At 46.1% G+C, this 19111-nt stretch overlaps 1 protein-coding gene across 1 annotated transcript; it reads left to right on the plus strand.

Annotated features, from left to right (window-relative positions):
- Positions 1-11753: 11753 nt before the first annotated feature.
- Positions 11754-16385, plus strand: kcnk13b (potassium channel, subfamily K, member 13b; the record flags this gene model as incomplete). The annotated part of the gene is made up of 3 exons (XM_079753321.1): positions 11754-12105; positions 14316-15193; positions 16230-16385. The coding sequence occupies 3 exons, from the start codon at positions 11754-11756 to the stop codon at positions 16383-16385; spliced, it is 1386 nt and encodes a 461-aa protein (XP_079609447.1).
- Positions 16386-19111: the final 2726 nt, after the last annotated feature.

Here is a 19111-nt window from a genome sequence, read left to right on the forward strand (position 1 = left end):
GAGAACCTGAGGAACAGGTGGAGAAGCAGGGCTTAAATAGCCTGCATCTTCACTCATTCAGGGCTCTCCCAGCCATGGGGCTCCTGTACAGAGAGACCGGTCCTCGTGGGGGACGGGATTCCACCCACGAGGGATAGGACCGTAGATTCCTCCCAATTCTTTTTTGTTGTTGTATTATTTTCCATATGAGACTTTGTTTAATTTAGGATTAAACATGCCTTTTTGTTTTTTTGCCAGCTATGTTGTATCCTGTTTGGGAGGGGGTTGTTCGCTCACCGTGCCGGGTTGCCACAATATGTTAAGCTCTTTACAAAGAACAAGGTATATAGATTAGTCAACATGTATCTAACGACTTACAAGGACAATACCGCACTGGGTGATCAAGCCATTGTAACCATCTCTCCTGCCTGCACTGAAATATCCAAATACCAAAGATCATTCGTCAACTACTCTACACCTCTTCTGCAGAAGAGCGTTCAGCCGGCAAGTGCCTGCCACAAACATAATCAATGGCAGTAAATCCATTTCTTCTTTTGGAATCGATGCTACGTCGGTGTGGAGGTTGTGGATAACGTAACAGTCAATCGCAATATGATCGCAAGTACTCTAATCACAAAGAACAAGGTTCTTTGTTAACGCTTGTGGCAGGCATTTGCGAGCTAAACCCTCTTCAGCAGAATCTGCAAAAGGAATTCAGAAATAATCTCGGGTGTTTCAGTGAAGCCAGGAGAGAGGGTTATGATGGTTTGATCACCCAGGCTGGCGAGGTCCTTTAAGTGATTGCTTCTTGTATGTTTATCCTTGGGATCCTTTTCATACGGACATAGAACCCTGAGCCCCACTGAGAGATCAACATTGGCGGAGGCCGTGCTGTGTACGACATTAAAACGCCTATTGTGCATTTTCTCTCTGTTCTCTGGGGGGCTTTTAAAGGAAATTAGCCCCTCCCAAGGGTATCTGTTGGTGGAGGAGAAGATCTACATCATTAACTTTCCATTTACAGTCTGGGAACTCGCATCGACCTACGGCTCTCCGGTTTGTAAGGCCGCAGGTTTTTATCTCTCACTCTCTCTCCCTACCCCTCGGTCTGTTTCTCTGTCTCTCGCCCCCCCCCCCCCCCCCCTCTCTCTCTCTCTTTCTGTCTCTCTCTCTATCCCTCTCCTTCTCTCTCTGCCAATGTTATATGTTGAATGCATTGGGCCCTATCGGAGCAATCAGACCCCCTTCGCTGCCTATATTCGACGGCCCTCAGAAACCTCTGTGCAGACCCTTGAGACTTCCCCAGCCAATCTTCGAGAGTCATATCTGGCCTGCCAGTGTCACTAGAACATGTTAATTAGGTTTTGCTGCCATGCCGGACTCACTAAGAATAGCGGTGACATGGTAACACCGTTACTAAATTACGTTTTCTCTCCTCACATCGTGTGTGTGTGTCTACGGTGTGTGGTTGTGTGTGTGTCTACGGTGTGTGGTTGTGTGTGTGTGTCTACGGTGTGTGGTTGTGTGTGTGTCTACAGTGTGTGGCTGTGTGTGTGTGTCTACGGTGTGTGGTTGTGTGTGTGTCTACGGTGTGTTGTTGTGTGTGTCTACGGTGTGTGGTTGTGTGTGTGTCTACGGTGTGTGGTTGTGTGTGTGTGTCTACGGTGGGTGGTTGTGTGTGTCTACGGTGTGTGGTTGTGTGTGTGTCTACGGTGTGTGGTTGTGTGTGTGTCTACGGTGTGTGGCTGTGTGTGTGTCTACGGTGTGTGGTTGTGTGTGTCTACGGTGTGTGGTTGTGTGTGTGTGTCTACGGTGTGTGGTTGTGTGTGTGTGTGTCTACGGTGTGTGGTTGTGTGTGTGTGTCTACGATGTGTGGTTGTGTGTGTGTCTACGGTGTGTGGTTGTGTGTCTACGGTGTGTGGTTGTGTATGTCTACGGTGTGTTGTTGTGTGTGTGTCTACGGAGTGTGGTTGTGTGTGTCTACGGTGTGTGGTTGTGTGTGTCTACGGTGTGTGGTTGTGTGTGTGTCTACGGTGTGTGGTTGTGTGTGTGTCTACGGTGTGTTGTTGTGTGTGTGTCTACGGTGTGTGGTTGTTTGTGTGTCTACGGTGTGTGGTTGTGTGTGTCTACGGTGTGTGGTTGTGTGTGTGTCTACGGTGTGTGGTTGTGTGTGTCTACGGTGTGTGATTGTGTGTGTGTCTACGGTGTGTGGTTGTGTGTGTGTGTCTACGGTGTGTGGTTGTGTGTGTGTCTACGGTGTCTGGTTGTGTGTGTGTCTACGGTGTGTGGTTGTGTGTGTGTGTCTACGGTGTGTGGGTGTGTGTGTGTCTACGGTGTGTGGCTGTGTGTGTCTACGGTGTGTGGCTGTGTGTGTGTGTACGGTGTGTGGTTGTGTGTGTGTGTCTACGGTGTGTGGTTGTGTGTGTGTCTATGGTGTGTGGTTGTGTGTGTGTCTACGGTGTGTTGTTGTGTGTGTGTCCACGGTGTGTGGTTGTGTGTGTGTCTACGGTGTGTTGTTGTGTGTGTCTACGGTGTGTGGTTGTGTGTGTGTCTACGGTGTGTGGTTGTGTGTGTGTGTCTACGGTGTGTGGTTGTGTGTGTCTACGGTGTGTGGTTGTGTGTGTGTCTACGGCGTGTGGTTGTGTGTGTGTCTACGGCGTGTGGTTGTGTGTGTGTCTACGGTGTGTGGTTGTGTGTGTGTCTACGGTGTGTGGTTGTGTGTGTCTACGGTGTGTGGTTGTGTGTGTGTCTACGGTGTGTTGTTGTGTGTGTCTACGGTGTGTGGTTGTGTGTGTGTCTACGGTGTGTGGTTGTGTGTGTGTGTCTACGGTGTGTGGTTGTGTGTGTGTGTCTATGGTGTGTGGCTGTGTGTGTGCCCCTTCATTGGCCTCATTTCTTCTGTCTTCCACACACACAAACTCCCACGTTATCTTTGGTTATCCTGTTCACACTGTTGAAGTGTGTGTGTATATGTGGTATTGTGAGTGTGTGTGTCTGTGTGTGTGTGTGCACGTGTGATTTTGTGTGCGTGTAAGTGTAATGCACATGTGACTTTATGAGTGTGAAGTTGTAATGCATGTGCGATTTTGTGTGTGTTGGTCCACAATGGTGTGGGCCATTCACACCCACAATTGTTTGCGAAAGATTGATTCTGATGGAGCAGTGTGAGCGTCTGACGCTGAACGGTCACACCACCTTTACACCCCAAAACCATTTTCATGGCTGCCCGGTCACTACCGACCTAAGGGAGACCTGTCAGCTTGGGCAAGCAGATTCTGTAGGTGTAAATATAATAATAGAATTATAATTATAATAATAATATATTTATTTTGTAATTATTTATATAAATATATATATTTGTACAAACACAATATATGGCTCCATGTGCAGCAGCCTTCCCTCGAGAACAACGGTCCCATACCAATAACTTTGGTCCTGATGTGGAAAAGGAGTGGACAGTGCAGTAATGAATTCTGAACCTTTCCCTTCATTGCCCCCAACGGCCCTCCCTCACCTCACACACACACACACACACACATACCCTCTGGCATTAACCTTTAGCCCCGTAAACCATTTCTCCTTCACAGCTGCGCAGCGGTTGCCATGGTGCAGTTGAGGACACTTTACTTACGATGACAAGCTATCTAACAGGGATCACATGGTCTACCCCGCCACGGCAAAGGAGCCCTCCCCCCCCATCCGCAGGCAGTTACTGTATCAGGGAGGTTGCCAGGGTTACGGGGACTCCTTGAAGTCATGTGAACGAAGGTTGGGGGGGGGGGGGGGGGGAGAGTGATGGAGGAGGGGAAGAAAGGGATGGAGGAAGTGGTGGTGGTGTTGGTGGAGGAGGGAGGAGGGGAAGGGAGAGATGGAGGAGGTCGAGGTGGTGTTGTTAGAGGATGGAAGGAGGGAGTTGGTGGTGGTATACTTTTCCGTTTTTCCTTTATCCCCCCCCGTGGTTTTATTGAAGCCAATTACAGAAGGACTGTTTGGCCTTCACGTAAATACGAATCTTTGAGCTGATTGCATACATAAGGGCGAAGAGCCGGCTGAGTCTGCGATGCCCCACACCCTGCATTTACATAATCACAAACCCTGGAAGGAAATGGGAAATATATGTACATATAATCTCAACCCAAGAGGTATAGGGTGAGAAGTGCTTCAGCTCTCTTCATATAGGCTCCTATATAGGTGTCTAGAAGTATGTAGCGGGATTACCCCATCACTGAATGAATGTATTTTATCCTCCACACACTTTTACCTAAAGGGACTAGAATTGTCCTAAAGGAGCAAATAGGGGTTAAAGGCAAAGGCTTGCTTAGGGAGGCCTTCAGGTAGGCAGGGGCCTTTGGGCTTCGTGCCCAGAATCCTTCGGCACCGACCGCTGCAATCCACCCAACGTTCCAAAATCCTAACGATACGTGTGCATCTTTGGATCACGACTGTGGCTATAAAACCCGGCAGTCAACGAATTCATAAAACATGAGTAGCTCATGAAACACTCTCGCAGTACCTTTCCGTCCAATTACAATATCCACGACGGCGTCCGGGACGAGACCCGCCTCCGATCGAACCGCTGTGCTGCTGGCGTATGCCACCTGCTTCCATCAGTAGGACGGGGGGGGGCCGCATAACAGCTTGTGTGTATAATGGTCACACCGCCGCCGCCATCACGACCACGCTACACAGAGCTGTCCCAGCTGACGGTCGCCGTGGTCGTTGCCAGGTACACATCCGGTCCGCTGAGGCGATTGCTTGTTTTTTTTTTGTTTTGCTTTCACAAGTCAATTAAAAAGCGCAGATGTTTTCAAAACGCAGACATCCTCTTAATCTCTCGCCTCAGCTCCTCTGGGGGTGGGGGGGAGGGGGATTGGGAGATGTGATTATGAGTCCATCTAACATTGATGATGTCAGTCTGTTTGGCATTTGAGATGAGTGCTCCCTCTTCTAACTAATTGTTAGCCCTTTTATGAGCTACACATCGTTTCCTTGGGGACAATTATCCCATAACGTCATGTCATGTTGTCGTGTACCATATTCTGAAAGGTAGGCCTATAGAGCTACTTCAATGCCCATAGGGTGTCTATTTCATTTTCTATTATGTTTTCCTGCAAGGTTTTAATCTAACCTTAATAGAACACCTTCAAAGACCTGCTAGGTGACTTCATCAGACTCTCACAGAGGGTGTGGGAGAGGGTGTTGTTACATGGCTATGGACAACACCCAGGGGATCACAACCTCTCTCACCCTCAAATTGTTCAACTCTGCCCGCCAGTCAACATGGCTGGCAAATGCTGCGATCACAAACATTAAAAGCCCCCCACCTCCACACACACAGTAAGAAGCGGCCATGCCAACCAAGCAGGTCCACGATAACATCACAGGGAGCCCAAAATACCTGTTTCAGTTGTTTAGGGTGTGTAGCGCGTGACGTGAAGTTTTCTCCTGCCTCATGCCTGTTCCCTACGAGGCTATCCATCGGTCACAATACAAGGCCCTACGCTTCAATGGGACTTGGTCCCGTTAGAGTCGTTCAGTGTCCCTGGCATCCTGCCGGATCCTATTGTGTCGTCACTCGTCGAGGTGAACGTGCTACACCCTTACCGTGGTTCTCGATGCCTTAACCCTCCGCATCGCGTTGACCTCTGAGGGCGTGCAAGGCTTCCCTGTCCATCGACCTCATCGGGTCGGGGGACGGTGCACAATTGATTGTGGTAGCAGCATTAGTGTGTTTTCTCTGCACGCTGCGCTCCGAAATTCACGTACGATAGATATCCAGTTTTGTTGGCCTTCTGCGTTTTACCAAAATGTGTGTTTGTTCTACCCGCTCGGTGCCACATGCTCTTCTGTTGTTATAATGACCGTTAAAGCTCAGAGCATTTGCTGGTTTCGGTTTGAAACAAAGAGCTCGCAGCGGTGTTACCGTGGGGATGATTTGACACACAGCAACAGAACCAGTGCAATACTAATATCCCCATTTGTTCAAAGAATGCGAAGAACTTCTTAATAATCCGTTTTTACATTATACCCTGCGCGGCTTAAATCTGCTAGTTCGATGGTAAGCGTATTTTGAAGGCATCTCATATCACACCAGACTGCTATTGATACATTAGGCTGATATGACTTTGTTTATGTAACCAGAGGAAAAGACAGTTGATGACTCCAAATTCGTGAGACAATTTGTCAAAAATAACGAGATCATGAATGTCTGATGAAAACACATGTATTTTTGTCTCGTAGGCCTACAAGTATAGTATATGATTGTATAAGTAGACAATTTTGGGAGTGTGTATGGATGATGGATGATCTGATTGGGGCTTGGTGAGGCTGCACACCTCTTGCACATTGAGTAATCAGTGTGCACAGTTTAAACCAGCCATCTCCACACTCAGGAAGTGTTCTCCTAGATGGCAACATGAAACACCAGTTCATGTCATTTTTGCAATACCACTACAGACTCCACTCCATGCAACTTTCTTTTAAGCTGCAAATCAAACTTCCTCCCTAATAATGAGAGCCAGAGCTGTTCATCTTTTTACACGTTGTTGTGGAAGATTTAAATGTGTTTCACAAGAACAAATGCTCTGTTTGAACGCCACTCAAACATAAAGACTTTAGTGTGAAAAGAGTGTGTGACGCACAGGCAGTTTACCTTTTAAACGAGTGACGGACAATTCCCGGCTGATACTGACTTTGATGCAAGGTTGCGCTTGTAGCTACAGCGTAGCTACAACACTCTAGGCCTGATTATTGTTTACATTTGCTATAGCCCAGTTTCTTGTTTCCATGGTTACCCAGCCGCTTAATGAGCAGAGCGTCTCGAGCTCAGCATTTTCACGCGTCCAGAGGGAAAGTTCCCACTTGCAGAAGCGCAATCTTTTCGATAATAGGCCTCATAAAGACGGGTCAGGGGAACAAATGAGAAAATCTTTTTTTTGCATTGTGTCTTCAAGTAAGTAGTGCTCCCTTCTATATATATATATATATGTATATATACATATATATATATTAGTGCTGTCAGTTTAACGCGTTAATAGTGGCGTTAACGCAAACCAATTTTAACGGCATTAATTTTTTTATCTCGCAATTAATGCTCTTTTGGCTTGGCAAATGTTATCGTTTTTTCACCTGCTGTCTAGCAACAACTAGTCACGTTAGAAAAACTACAACACCATACCGGATCTAGCAACACCGAAAACAAAACAACAAGCACGCCTCAAAAACTTCTTGGGGCAAGCAAGGATACGGAGCGGGTGAAAAACTCCTTAAAATTGTGTGTGTTTTTGTGTGTCACTCTGTTCGAGCCTGCACGAAAGTTCAATGTTGTCATTAGATGTTACGTCTTTCTGACCAATCGCAGTTCAAGGCCCACCTGGGCTGTACCACTTCGGGAGGGGCCGCTCTGTAACTCCCCTCTAGACAAAATCGACTTGGTTGCGACGTTGCCAGTTTGTTAGGGTTGCGGCTGTTGAGTGAGTGAGAGGTTGCGGGCGCACAGCTTAGGCTGCCGGACGGCACTGCAAGGAACTTTTATAAACGCAATATTGTTATCCCGCAGTAATCAGCCCGACAGCCCCGAAACGTTAACGGCCCACCAGGAATTCTCCCGACTCTCCCGATTTCCACTCCGCCACGTGTGTGTGTGTGTGTGTGTGTGTGTGTGTGTGTGTGTGTGTGTGTGTGTGTGTGTGTGTGTGTGTGTGTGTGTTTGGGCGTTATTCGATAGCCTGGTAATGTGTATAGGCCTACGTATGGTAGGAATATTCTAGTCTAAATAATAATATATAATATATAATAGTCTAAATAATAAATGTTAGTATTTCCCATCTTTGCTGAGCAAGAGTTTTGTTCAAAAGTTCAGTGATTGAAACAAATAAAAGCCTGGGCTATTGAAGTTTTACGGTAGGCCTACCACTGTCGTGCATCTACCCGATATCAAGTGGACCGGGTTGAATTCACTACGGGTCTCTCTTCTTATATCCATCTTACCAAATATATATTTATTACTGTCCTTTACAACACTCTCTGATCTCACTAAAAGGCTAGCAGCACGAAATCAAGGGATATTTAAAATAGAAAAAAATGTGCGATTAATCACGATTAATCGCGAGTTGACTATGACATTAATGCGATTAATCGCGATTTAATATTTTAATCGCTTGACAGCACTAATATATGTATATACATATACATATATAGAAGGGAGCACTACTTACTTGAAGACACAATGCAAAAAAATATTTTCTCATTTGTTCCCTGACCCGTCATTATTACGTTATTACTTATATATATATATATATATATAGACCAATTTTTTTATTTGTAAACATTCGGATGCGCGCGCAGGGTGGTGGCAGAAAACAGCGAAAGGGTAGTTATTTATAACGGCAAAAGGACCACTCGGATAATAATACAAGTAGCCTAGATAGATTTTTAAAAGATTATAGTTAATATTGATTAGATCTGATTAGTAAAATGTTTTCGACATATTTCAATAGCCTGTCACCCAGTGATAAACACTGTTATTTAGCCAAATTGACGTTAGTGGGCAGTGGGATACGTCTTCCAGATCCGTTTGCCATAGCACCTTGTCAATGGTTAAATGATGAAACGAAATGGCCTAGCATCCAGTGGCCAGAGATTTATAATTACCTAATCGAAACTCCAAGTGTATATACCCGGGAGAAGCTAAAAGCGTACAAGTCTCTGGATGCTTACAATTTTGTTCTGTGTGGTCATGTCCAAGACATACTATGGCATGATTACAATGTTCAAAACTTCGTTGTGATGAAGACGGAGGTTCTGCCTAGCCAAAGACAGGGAAAGAAGACAGAATTGTACAAGGCCTGGGTTATCGTCAACAAGACCAACAACTGTATTCTTACTGCGAACTGCACCTGTATGGCTGGGTATGTAAACCAACATAAGTTTACTATTGTAAATGTTCATTATTTCTTGGTCTTTGTTCCAATCGGATCTTCTGATAGCTTGTAACCAACGACGTCTGCGGTTGGCATTAAATGAGTTGTTATCTGCTGGTATTCTGTAAAGCTTCAGGTCACTGTTTACAGAATTACGATTCTGGCATCCCACGGCACAACACGACATTTTTCGGTTTGTCTTTTGCCACCGTCTTGCGCGATTGAACCCGTGTGACGTCGTTCTGACGTAAGGTGAAAATTGGTCTATATATATATATATATATATATATATATATATATATATATATAGAAGGGAGAAGTCTTTGACATATATGTAAAATAGGAAGAGATACAAATGCATGTCTTCAGTTCTCTCTGAGCACGCTCGTGTGTCGTTATGCATGTGCGGCTTGAGGACTGCTGGAGGCCAACGTGGTTGTTTGTAACCATGCATCCCTTTTGTTTTTACACACACACACACACACACATGTGTAACGAGAGTTATTAGAGAAAATTGTGATTTGCGACCTCGTCATTGGAATGTGTCTGTCGTTGAAAGTGTCTTTCGTTGAAGGTGATTGCTTGTCAGTGTTATTGGTCTGTTCCTGTTGTTTTGCTGAAGTTCCAGAATGTGTTTGTTTCACCGCAAATTTGTTAAATTCGTTAATGCCACCGTGACATTCACATCACTCACCTTCCATGTAGTGTTGTGAATTATTTTAAGAAAACATTCAATTAAAATAACCGTGGATGGGATCCAATCATTCGTAGGCTACTGAGGAAGACAAATACGCACACATGATCAGGGTTTTAGGTCAGGATATGTTTTAAGAAAAATGCACCAACCTCACAGCATCCATCACCATGGTAACGGCACAGTGAGTAGTCTGAGTTTGGTGGGCTATGTGACACCGAAAATTCAGCCTTAGCCTAAATTCTGACATTATTAACATATCCGGTTAACATCCAGGTTCTTGAAACGTGCTTCATGAACATGTTTAATGTTTCATTATATCAGGGCCCTGCATTGATATCATCAATTCATGCATCCTTCCTCACGAGCTCGGGGCATGACCAAACAACAATTGCGTTTAATTATCAAAGATCCTACACAAACTAACACCTTGTTAGTGGCATCGTCCAGTTCCTGTAGATTTGCAGCACTTGCAGAATTTGTTTCTATAAGTTCAATGGCCAATTTAGTTGAATTCGTCATTGACACTGAAACATACACATCACTTACTTTCCCTGTAGTGTTGTACAATTATTATATCAGGAAAAATAACCAGGACTGGACCCAATTATTCGTTGGCTTTAAGATAAGACAAACGTGCATACGTCACTTCATTAATATCAAATTAACATTGCATGCCCACTCCCGCAGGAGCTAGGTACATGAGCAAACACGGTTGCAGTTAATTTGCAATCAAAAATCATACATATATTGGAAATGTAAACAGTCACACAATAGGCTACAGAGAAATTAAAACAGAGCCTTCCAAATTCACACACAGTTGCTGTTACCCACACTGTTTAAATTTTACTTTATAATAATTGGAACAATCATAATTATTCACAACTCGACAATCATTCTATTTAATGTATGTTTTGACTGCAGATCCAACCTGCAAGTCAAAGTTGAATAAATAAATAGGTTGTTGGTTGTGTTTTATGGTTGTAATAACTATTCTAAGATGATATTTAGATCTATTTAACTCCTTTTATGTGCTGTGTTTAGGTTGTTGGTTATGTGACATAAAGCAATCAACGGAAATTGTCAATGCAAAGATTTGTCATGATGTAGGCATATACCAATATGGAACATATTGGTATAAGCATCGTGGAGCTGCGCGTGGTGCTGAAAAAGAGAAGCGTGCGTTTAAACGTCACCATTCTTTAAAATTCCAAAGTGTCCCTAAAAATAGCTCTCTTGTTGTCTCATGGATTTTTGAATAATGTATTTAGAGCCCTCTTTCCGCGGTGACATTTGCTCAAGTCCTCCCTATGGTGGGCGCAGACGCAGCCTTCAATTCCTCTAGCCCCCCGTGGAAAGGTCAACTAATATCGATCCAGCTCGGAAGGCAAAATCGGCCCTCCCAAGTTTGCGCCTCCTTAAACCATGCTGAGAATAATCAGGCGTTTTCCAATGTGCGTATCTAGCCTATGAGGCTACTTTAACACGAAGGCGTGACCAAGTATTGAGTCAATTATGACTTAAAAGGGCCTTAAAGTACGAGATGAGAATGAGAAAACAAATTTAAATACGAATCAAATGTGTTTTAAGTGTCAGCAGCGCCTCCAAATTCATTCCATGCAAGCTATCGCGTGCGTAAAACGTGCGCTCCTGGGGTGGAGACTCGCTCGGAGAGAGGGATGGGAGGAGGAGGACCGTCACGGACCACACGACACCGCGGCGCCACAGGTGGCAGCTGCACGCGCGCGATCGACACATCGCTGCAAACAGTTCAGAGCAACTTTGGGGAACCGATGAGTCGGTTCGAAACTTCGACGCCCCCGTCGGCACGGAGTGAACTACCTGTTTACGACGGGAGTTGGACTTATTGCGGAAAGGAAACCTGTTCAAACTAGTGCCCATTATGGAGAGTTGGTGCTGTGATCCGTTTTGTTTTAGTTTCATCTAAAAGAACATGGGTATATTTTTCCTTTTTATTTGTTTGTTTCTCTTGGGTCTCTCTATTAAAACGTAAATGGCGTTTGTTGGCGTTTCCCTCCAGAAGTGGTGGGCGATGGTGGACGACGTGACCGCGCGTGTTCCAACTGTGCGACCGTCGTGCGGTGTAAGGTCTCTCATCACGGGTCTCTCACCTGCCCCCCGGTGACCGCCTCGCCGTGATGGCGTGTCGAGGCAGCGGTTGCTGCTGCGGTGGTGGCGGCGGCGTGGGTCCGCTGAACGAGGACAACGCGCGGTTCCTGCTGCTGGCCCTCTTTATCATCGTGTATCTGCTGTGCGGCGCGGCGGTCTTCTCCGCGCTCGAGCAGCCCATGGAGCGCGAGGCGAAGGCGCGGTGGACGCAGAGGTTCGAGCACTTTAGCCAGAAGCACAACCTCAGCAGGAAGGACCTGAGGAACTTTCTGAGGAGCTATGAGGAGGCGAACGTGGCAGGGATCCGCGTGGACACCATCCGGCCGCGGTGGGACTTCTCCGGGGCGTTCTACTTCGTCGGTACGGTGGTGTCCACCATAGGTGAGAGATAATGGTGAATATGCGATTCAAGAATTTTTTTTTTCTGAGATTGTCTGTTTTGCACCGAGTTGTGCTCAACAACATGGGAAAATGTAAATAAAATCTTCTAGGGGACTCGTACGTTTCACTTTTTCAAAAGTAAGGGCTACTTTAGGCTCTATGACGCTTATCAATTTGTCAAGTTGTAGCAAAAATAAAGAGATTTGGTTAATTCATTCACTTTCTGTTTATCATTTTATTTTATATTTACATTTGTGCCGTTTCTTTTAAGGATGGGTTCGCTGGAGGCAAAAAGAAAAAAAATACAATTCATGAAGTTCCAAAATGGATCAAATTGGTAGGGCTTTTCTTCAAACGAAAATACGAATAGAAAGCAATCAGTTCCATGATTGTAGTGGAACCATTTTGTAGAGGTAAAAGCCATCTCAATTAGGGACTTTCTTAAGAGCCAATTAGTGCCCCCCTCGCAACAGCACTCTCGTAGAACTCGGTTGCATAGTGATAATGAGCGCCGGCTTTTGTTTTTTATTTTTATTACCCAAGAAATCACGTCTTATCTGCTCCTCGGTATCCCAGCAACAAGTCGAAAAAGAGGCAGTTATGTCACAGGACCTTACCACGGTCAACATTCAACTTTTCATATCACACACATCCGTTATCCTAATAGCGTCTTTGTTAAACGGAGAAACTCGTTTGGGTCTATCCGTAAACATAAGGGCCCTCAATCGAGACAAATGAGGAATGGGGTAGAGATAAGACAGATAAGGAAAGAGAATGAGAGAGATGGATACAGATTTAATTTGAAGCCAATCAGCGTGTAATCTTAGGGTAAAAAGGCGGATATTTAGGCTGTTTGGCACGACTTCGATTTCGGTTGCCATCACGTTCCGCCGCCAGTAGACAATCAAATGTGTCGATAATATTCCTTCCACCAACATACAACAAAGCCGATTTTCTCCATGTACATGCTCTGGAATTTTTAAAACGACGTATGTTTCCTGAAGGATCATATGAGAGAAGATAGAATCACAACCGTTAACTCTGATTTACATTTTAATTAGCTCAAGACACCGCGAGCAGGCCTACTTGTTGCCATGTAGCCTATCTCATGAAAATTTGCCATAATGTGCCACTTGTCTTAACAACTGATTGCATTGTATAATGTTCATAAGAAACCAAGAAAATAAGAAACGAAATTGGATTGTTTGCATCAAAATCTGCTAAGATTGTGTCTTGTTGATGTTTATTTATGTCAGTGTGACTGTGACTGACAAGGGGGGTTTTGTGACAATTATGCAGGATTAGGTCTGATAAGTGGTTTGCACCCAAGGACACATATGTCCTTGGTGTGTGTGCCTGTGCATGTACACACAAGTGTGAGTTTGTGCGCAAAGATGTGTATGTGTGTTAGTTATCATATTTCTTAAGGATGGAAATAGAATGGAGCACAACTCAGGTACAGACACACAGCTGGAGCTTAGGACATTTTCATCCCCTCCAGCCACCAGCAATAACCCTCTGCCAAACCACCCTGCCACTTTGTTTCAATTGACTATGACTGGAGAGACTATGACTGACAGATGGGAGGCGGGAAGAGAGAGACAGAGAGAGAGAGAGAGAGAGAGAGAGAGAGAGAGAGAGAGAGCGATGGGGGGGGTAATAGTGTGAAATAAATTGACAGGGTTGGCAACAAAGAGAGGCAGACAAGAGATGGATAGACACATATTCTACCATCTCCTTCATGGTAAGAGATGCCTAATGGCAGGGATAGAACAAGAACACGCATACGCATACATCGCACACTGCTGTGTGCGATGGGCAGCCCTTCAGCCACACCACGGCAACGACTCAATTGTATGAATAACAAGAATATGCCAGCCTACTACGATTTGTGTTAGTGAATCATTGGTTTTGAATGCTCTTTGGGCCGAGGCCACACACATCGTTTTACCCTTAAATTCCTGTTACATTAGTTGCCAGGGAACCAATGTGCGCGGCACGCTACATTAAGTGAACCTTGCGGCTACAAATCAGAACAGTATCATGACCCCATGACCTAAGGCTGATCAGTCAGCCATCTCCCGAGAACCCATGCGGTCTCCGACCCCCCAAGTGTTTGAGGAAGGTTTAGGAAACAACTGTGTCAAAGGAAACAATGAAAGACGAGGTTCCCCCCTCCCCTCCGTCCCCCCTGTGTGTGTGCGCTACAGGCTTTGGGATGACCACGCCGGCCACCATCGGCGGGAAAGTCTTCCTCATGTTCTACGGCCTCATCGGCTGCGCCGCCACCATCCTCTTCTTCAACCTCTTCCTGGAGCGCGTCATCACGGTCATCGCCTTCGTCCTCAAGTCCTGCCACAAGCGGCGCCAGAACAAGGCCGTGCTCCCGCACGCCGCCCACCACCGCGGCTCCGAGGGCAGCGCCGGGGTCGGCGGCGGAGGAGGAAGAGGAGGAGGCGGGGGCGTTGAGGGAGACGCGGGCGGCGGCGGGAGAGGCGAGGGTCTGGCCGGCTGGAAGCCCTCCGTCTACTGCGTGATGCTGATCCTGGGCGTGGCCGCCATCGTGGTGTCGTGCTGCGCGTCCCTGATGTACTCGGCCGCTGAGGGCTGGGCCTACCTGGACTCGCTGTACTTCTGCTTCGTGGCCTTCAGCACCATCGGCTTCGGGGACATGGTGAGCAGCCAGCGGCTGGCCTACGAGGGCCACGCCACCGCCGCCTACCGGCTGGGCAACTTCCTGTTCATCCTGACGGGCGTGTGCTGCATCTACTCGCTCTTCAACGTCATCTCCATCGTCATCAAGCAAGTGCTCAACTGGCTGCTGGGCCGGATGGAGGCCGCCTGCCACTGCTGCTGCGGCTGCCTCCCCGGGGGGCGCTGGGGGGGTGCGGGTGGCGGGGTGGGAGGTGGAGGAGGGCCCCATCGCCCCCACCGCCACCCCAGGAGGAACGTGGTGGCCCCAGGGCACCTGAGGGCCAGGAGGGAGCTCTCCATAGAGACGGACGTGGCCAATGAGAGCGAGACCGACACGGGCCGCCGCATGTCTGGCGAGATGATCTCCATGAGGGACTTCTTGGCAGCCAATAAGGTGAGAGATAGGAGGGGCTTTGAGCAATAAGGTTAGAGCTGGGGTGGGGTGGGTGAGGCTTAGAGCGAGATGAGGTTGGGTGGACGGGGCTTAGGGAGTCTGGTGCAGCCTTCACTTCAGTCCTTTCGTTTTATCGTTTTGTTTTGTTGACTGTTTGCTCAGCTTGTTGACTCACAGCTGTGAAAACGACAGAGCAGATAGTGTAGTGTCCAGGGTACTTATCTACCCACTGAAAGGTACTAGGTTCACTCCCCAATGTACACATCCTCGAGTAAAAAGCCCCTAGTCCCACCTGCTCCATTATGACGAGTATCTGTAGCTACTGTAAGCCACTTTGGATAATAGTAATTTTTCCCTAGTTTCAACCAGCAGAATGAATGTTATATAGGCAAAGAACGCTACATCAATAGCCTGTTGTGTAATTCCTCTTTCCATATTAGAAGAGAAAAAGCCCTAATGGAAAGGGGGGTTACCCACTGGGCGCAGCAGCGTGGCCTCCATATTCTGTGACTATTAAGTGTCTTTCTACCAGTGCACTTCAAACAGCGCTCTGATGATCACAATGCACTCAACGCGAGGCATCAGACCCACTGCCTCCTCCATCTCACCATTTGTGTCATTCCCACAATGGTCGAGAACACACCTTCCATTCAAATGTACGAATAGAAGCAGGCCCTAGGCTCAGTACACAGGGGAATACCAAATGCAAAAAATGAAAACGTGATTGTAGGCGTAATGATGATATTTGTCTCTCGTGGCCGTGCATAATGTGTTGCTAATTATTCAGAACAACAACGGTGCTCTTCAACAGCAATTAGGACTGAATAGGGTGACAGAACACTCCATATGTTGACATCCATGTTAAACACCCTATCAACACATGTACACGCATTCATATCCCATGTGAATGTAAAACAGGTCACGAGTGACGTTCTGTATTGACATGTATCACTTACGTTTTCTCCACATGTCTCGTCTAGAAACTGACCGATTCCTCTGCGACTCGTCTATGTTTCCCCTCTCCCTCCCCTAACAGGTGAATCTGGCCCTCATGCAGAAGCAGCTGTCGGAGATGGCCAACGGACACCCGCGGCAGTCGGGGTCCGGCTCGCGGCAGAACGGCTTCTCCGGGGGTGTCGGGGCCCTGGGCATCATGAACAACCGACTGGCAGAGACCAGCGTCGACAGATAGAGACCCGGGGGGGGGGGGGGGGGGGGCGGGATGAAGGCTGAATGGAGCACACTTCACAGACGGGATGTGCAAAAAAGGGAAAGACAAGATTGTATTGTCCAAACCAGCCGCTGACTTTGGGAGGGAGGAAGACGAGGGGAGACGGGGGGAGCTGAGGGGGGATGGGAGTACTTGAAAAATGAGCCGTTGGGGTAGAAGTGGTGAATATATGAACACATAACTACGCTTGTCCTTGCACTGCTTGACACTGAGGAGCCTTGTGACCTGCCTCACGCTGCTCTGCTTGTAGAATCCGACATGGACGGCTCATACAGGCACCGCGAACACGGTCTGTGACCGCCTGGATGAGCACCTCTGGATCCGGAATGTTGTGTCTTTAAGGATTCTGTTTCCATGGTGATATATATATATATATATATATATATATAAAATAAAATATGCCTGCAGAAGCCCTTGCGTCTGAGCTGTACAGACTGGATGATGCAAACATTAAGATTAGAAACATACTCTGAAAATATCTGTTATCTACGGTACTCTCTGTATCCACTAACCAATGAAATGTATAATAAATGGCGATGTCCATCAGTATCTTATAAACACAAATGAAGAATATTTTTCACTCAACAAGCATTTCAAGCATCGATTTAGGGTGGGCAGTTAGCATGCAGATCGCACTCACGTGAGAGTACAGTTGTGCAGCCTAGAGAGCTCACTCAGGACTCTACTGGATAGGTGCGTGCGAGCCCAAGGGCTTCATTATCCTCCCTTCGTAAACTACCTGGAAATGAGACCCCAAAGTCACACTATCTTCCCTTGTTCTGAAAAGCTAACCTAGCACCGAGAACACAGAAACACACACAGGCTACAGAGAAGGACCCATTCTTGGTCTAGTTAGTGGCACAGAAGACGATATTCCAATGCGAAGCAAGACTCGTTGTACGAAACACTGCACTTTGCTGTTCTGCTTCACTATGCATTAATGAGGGGTCACAGTGTTGCATATGGGTCAGTCATCAGGCTCATGTTTTCCATGTCTGGACTTTCTATTAGGGGGCCTCTTCCACCAGCTCACGTTACAATAAAAGTGGTTAAATATGTTTCCCGCCATCGTAAAATGGTTCAGATTTTATTAATCTAGTTGAGTGTTTAGATACATACATAATCAATAGCGAGGGCAGTACATTGATAATACTTTAAGCAATTGACTTGTATTAATATGAATCACACTACAGCAAAGGTGATGGAAGTTGGAAGTACAGTCCTATGATTAGCAACCAGCACACTGCCCTAACAGCAGGAATAAAGAAGATGTAATAGCATATGTCCTAACCTAACAATCACATATTCAGCAAACCATTTACGTGCATGAAATAAGGCTACAATGTTGTCTGTAATTGCCTACTAATAATAGACAACGAGGGTAATCGTAATTAATTCTCCATTAAGGCATCTGTGAGTCATCGCTTCTTTCAAGCTGTCAAACCCGATCATTACCAGCAGTCTTACCTCCCTTCATGAAGCGGCACGGCCCCGTCACTAGACAACTGGCACCACAGTGATCAGCCATGCAAATGTAATTGAATAAATGTATATATAGTATCGTAAGTATTATTTAATTTACAATATTATTTAATATATAGGTATTATTTTTAACAAAAAATGCCCCCTCAAATGCTATTAGATTTATTTAAGGCAGTATATTTCAAAGGTGCCCCCTACTGCTCAATTGTAACATTTGCATTACTGTCAATAGAGAAATAAAGTGGAAAAATACTGCCAGCAGAATAGTACTTCTGAATAATGAATAGTGAATAGTGAAAAAACACATAATGACACAGTAGGTGGCATCATGTGTTTCTCACGAATGGATTAAGACTACATTAAGGAAGCATAAAGAGAAAAATAAAAACAACGAATGACTTAGGAAGTACATGTTTGATTGTGAGACACACAGCATCATTATCCGGAACCAACCCTGTGGGGGGGGCTACAAATTGCAGCCTGAAAACTGTATTGGCGCCAATCTTAAAGGGGACATGTCATACCACCAGGTGTGAGTGTGATTAGCCAATACAAGCCGTTTTCAAAATGTGCAGCATTGTGACATCACACGTGGGCGTGTCCATCTAGATGTGTGACGGATAGATGGACCCGCCAACCTGTGATGTCACAATGCTGCACATTTTCAAACCTGCTTGTAATGGCTAATCACACTCACACCTGGTGGTATGATATGTCCCCTTTAATTCCCCAGAATAGGTGGCTTGCGCATAAATTCGGATTGCATACTGTCTGTTTGTTATATGGTCGTACCATTTCTGTGGGATTTCACCAGAGCCCGACTGGAATCATATATCCCACTAAAGCCTCTCTGCTTCCACGCACATCTGCACCGTGCAAACGCATATCAACATGGTGCCCCTCACATAGACGTCAGCCGCGCTGCTGGAAGGAAATCGTAGGGGAAACACTGTACGGTATCATTTTTACAACATGCTGGGATTTAGAGAATGATGTGACAGAACGTCATTGTTCTTCACGTTCTGTTAAATCATTCATTGTAATTAGAAATAAAATACCCTGCCTTCTTGATCTCCTTGCCTTGTGTGCCGTCTTCTTCGCCAGTTGGGCCTGCTGAGAGAAAAACAAAGACATGCAAACATTTAAAAAGAAGCAATAGAGCTCTTCCAAACTGCAATTCATCCGACGGAACAGCTGTACCACAA

The sequence above is a fragment of the Pollachius pollachius genome, assembly GCF_949987615.1.
Source record: "Pollachius pollachius genome assembly, chromosome: 16".
Lineage (NCBI taxonomy): Eukaryota > Metazoa > Chordata > Actinopteri > Gadiformes > Gadidae > Pollachius > Pollachius pollachius.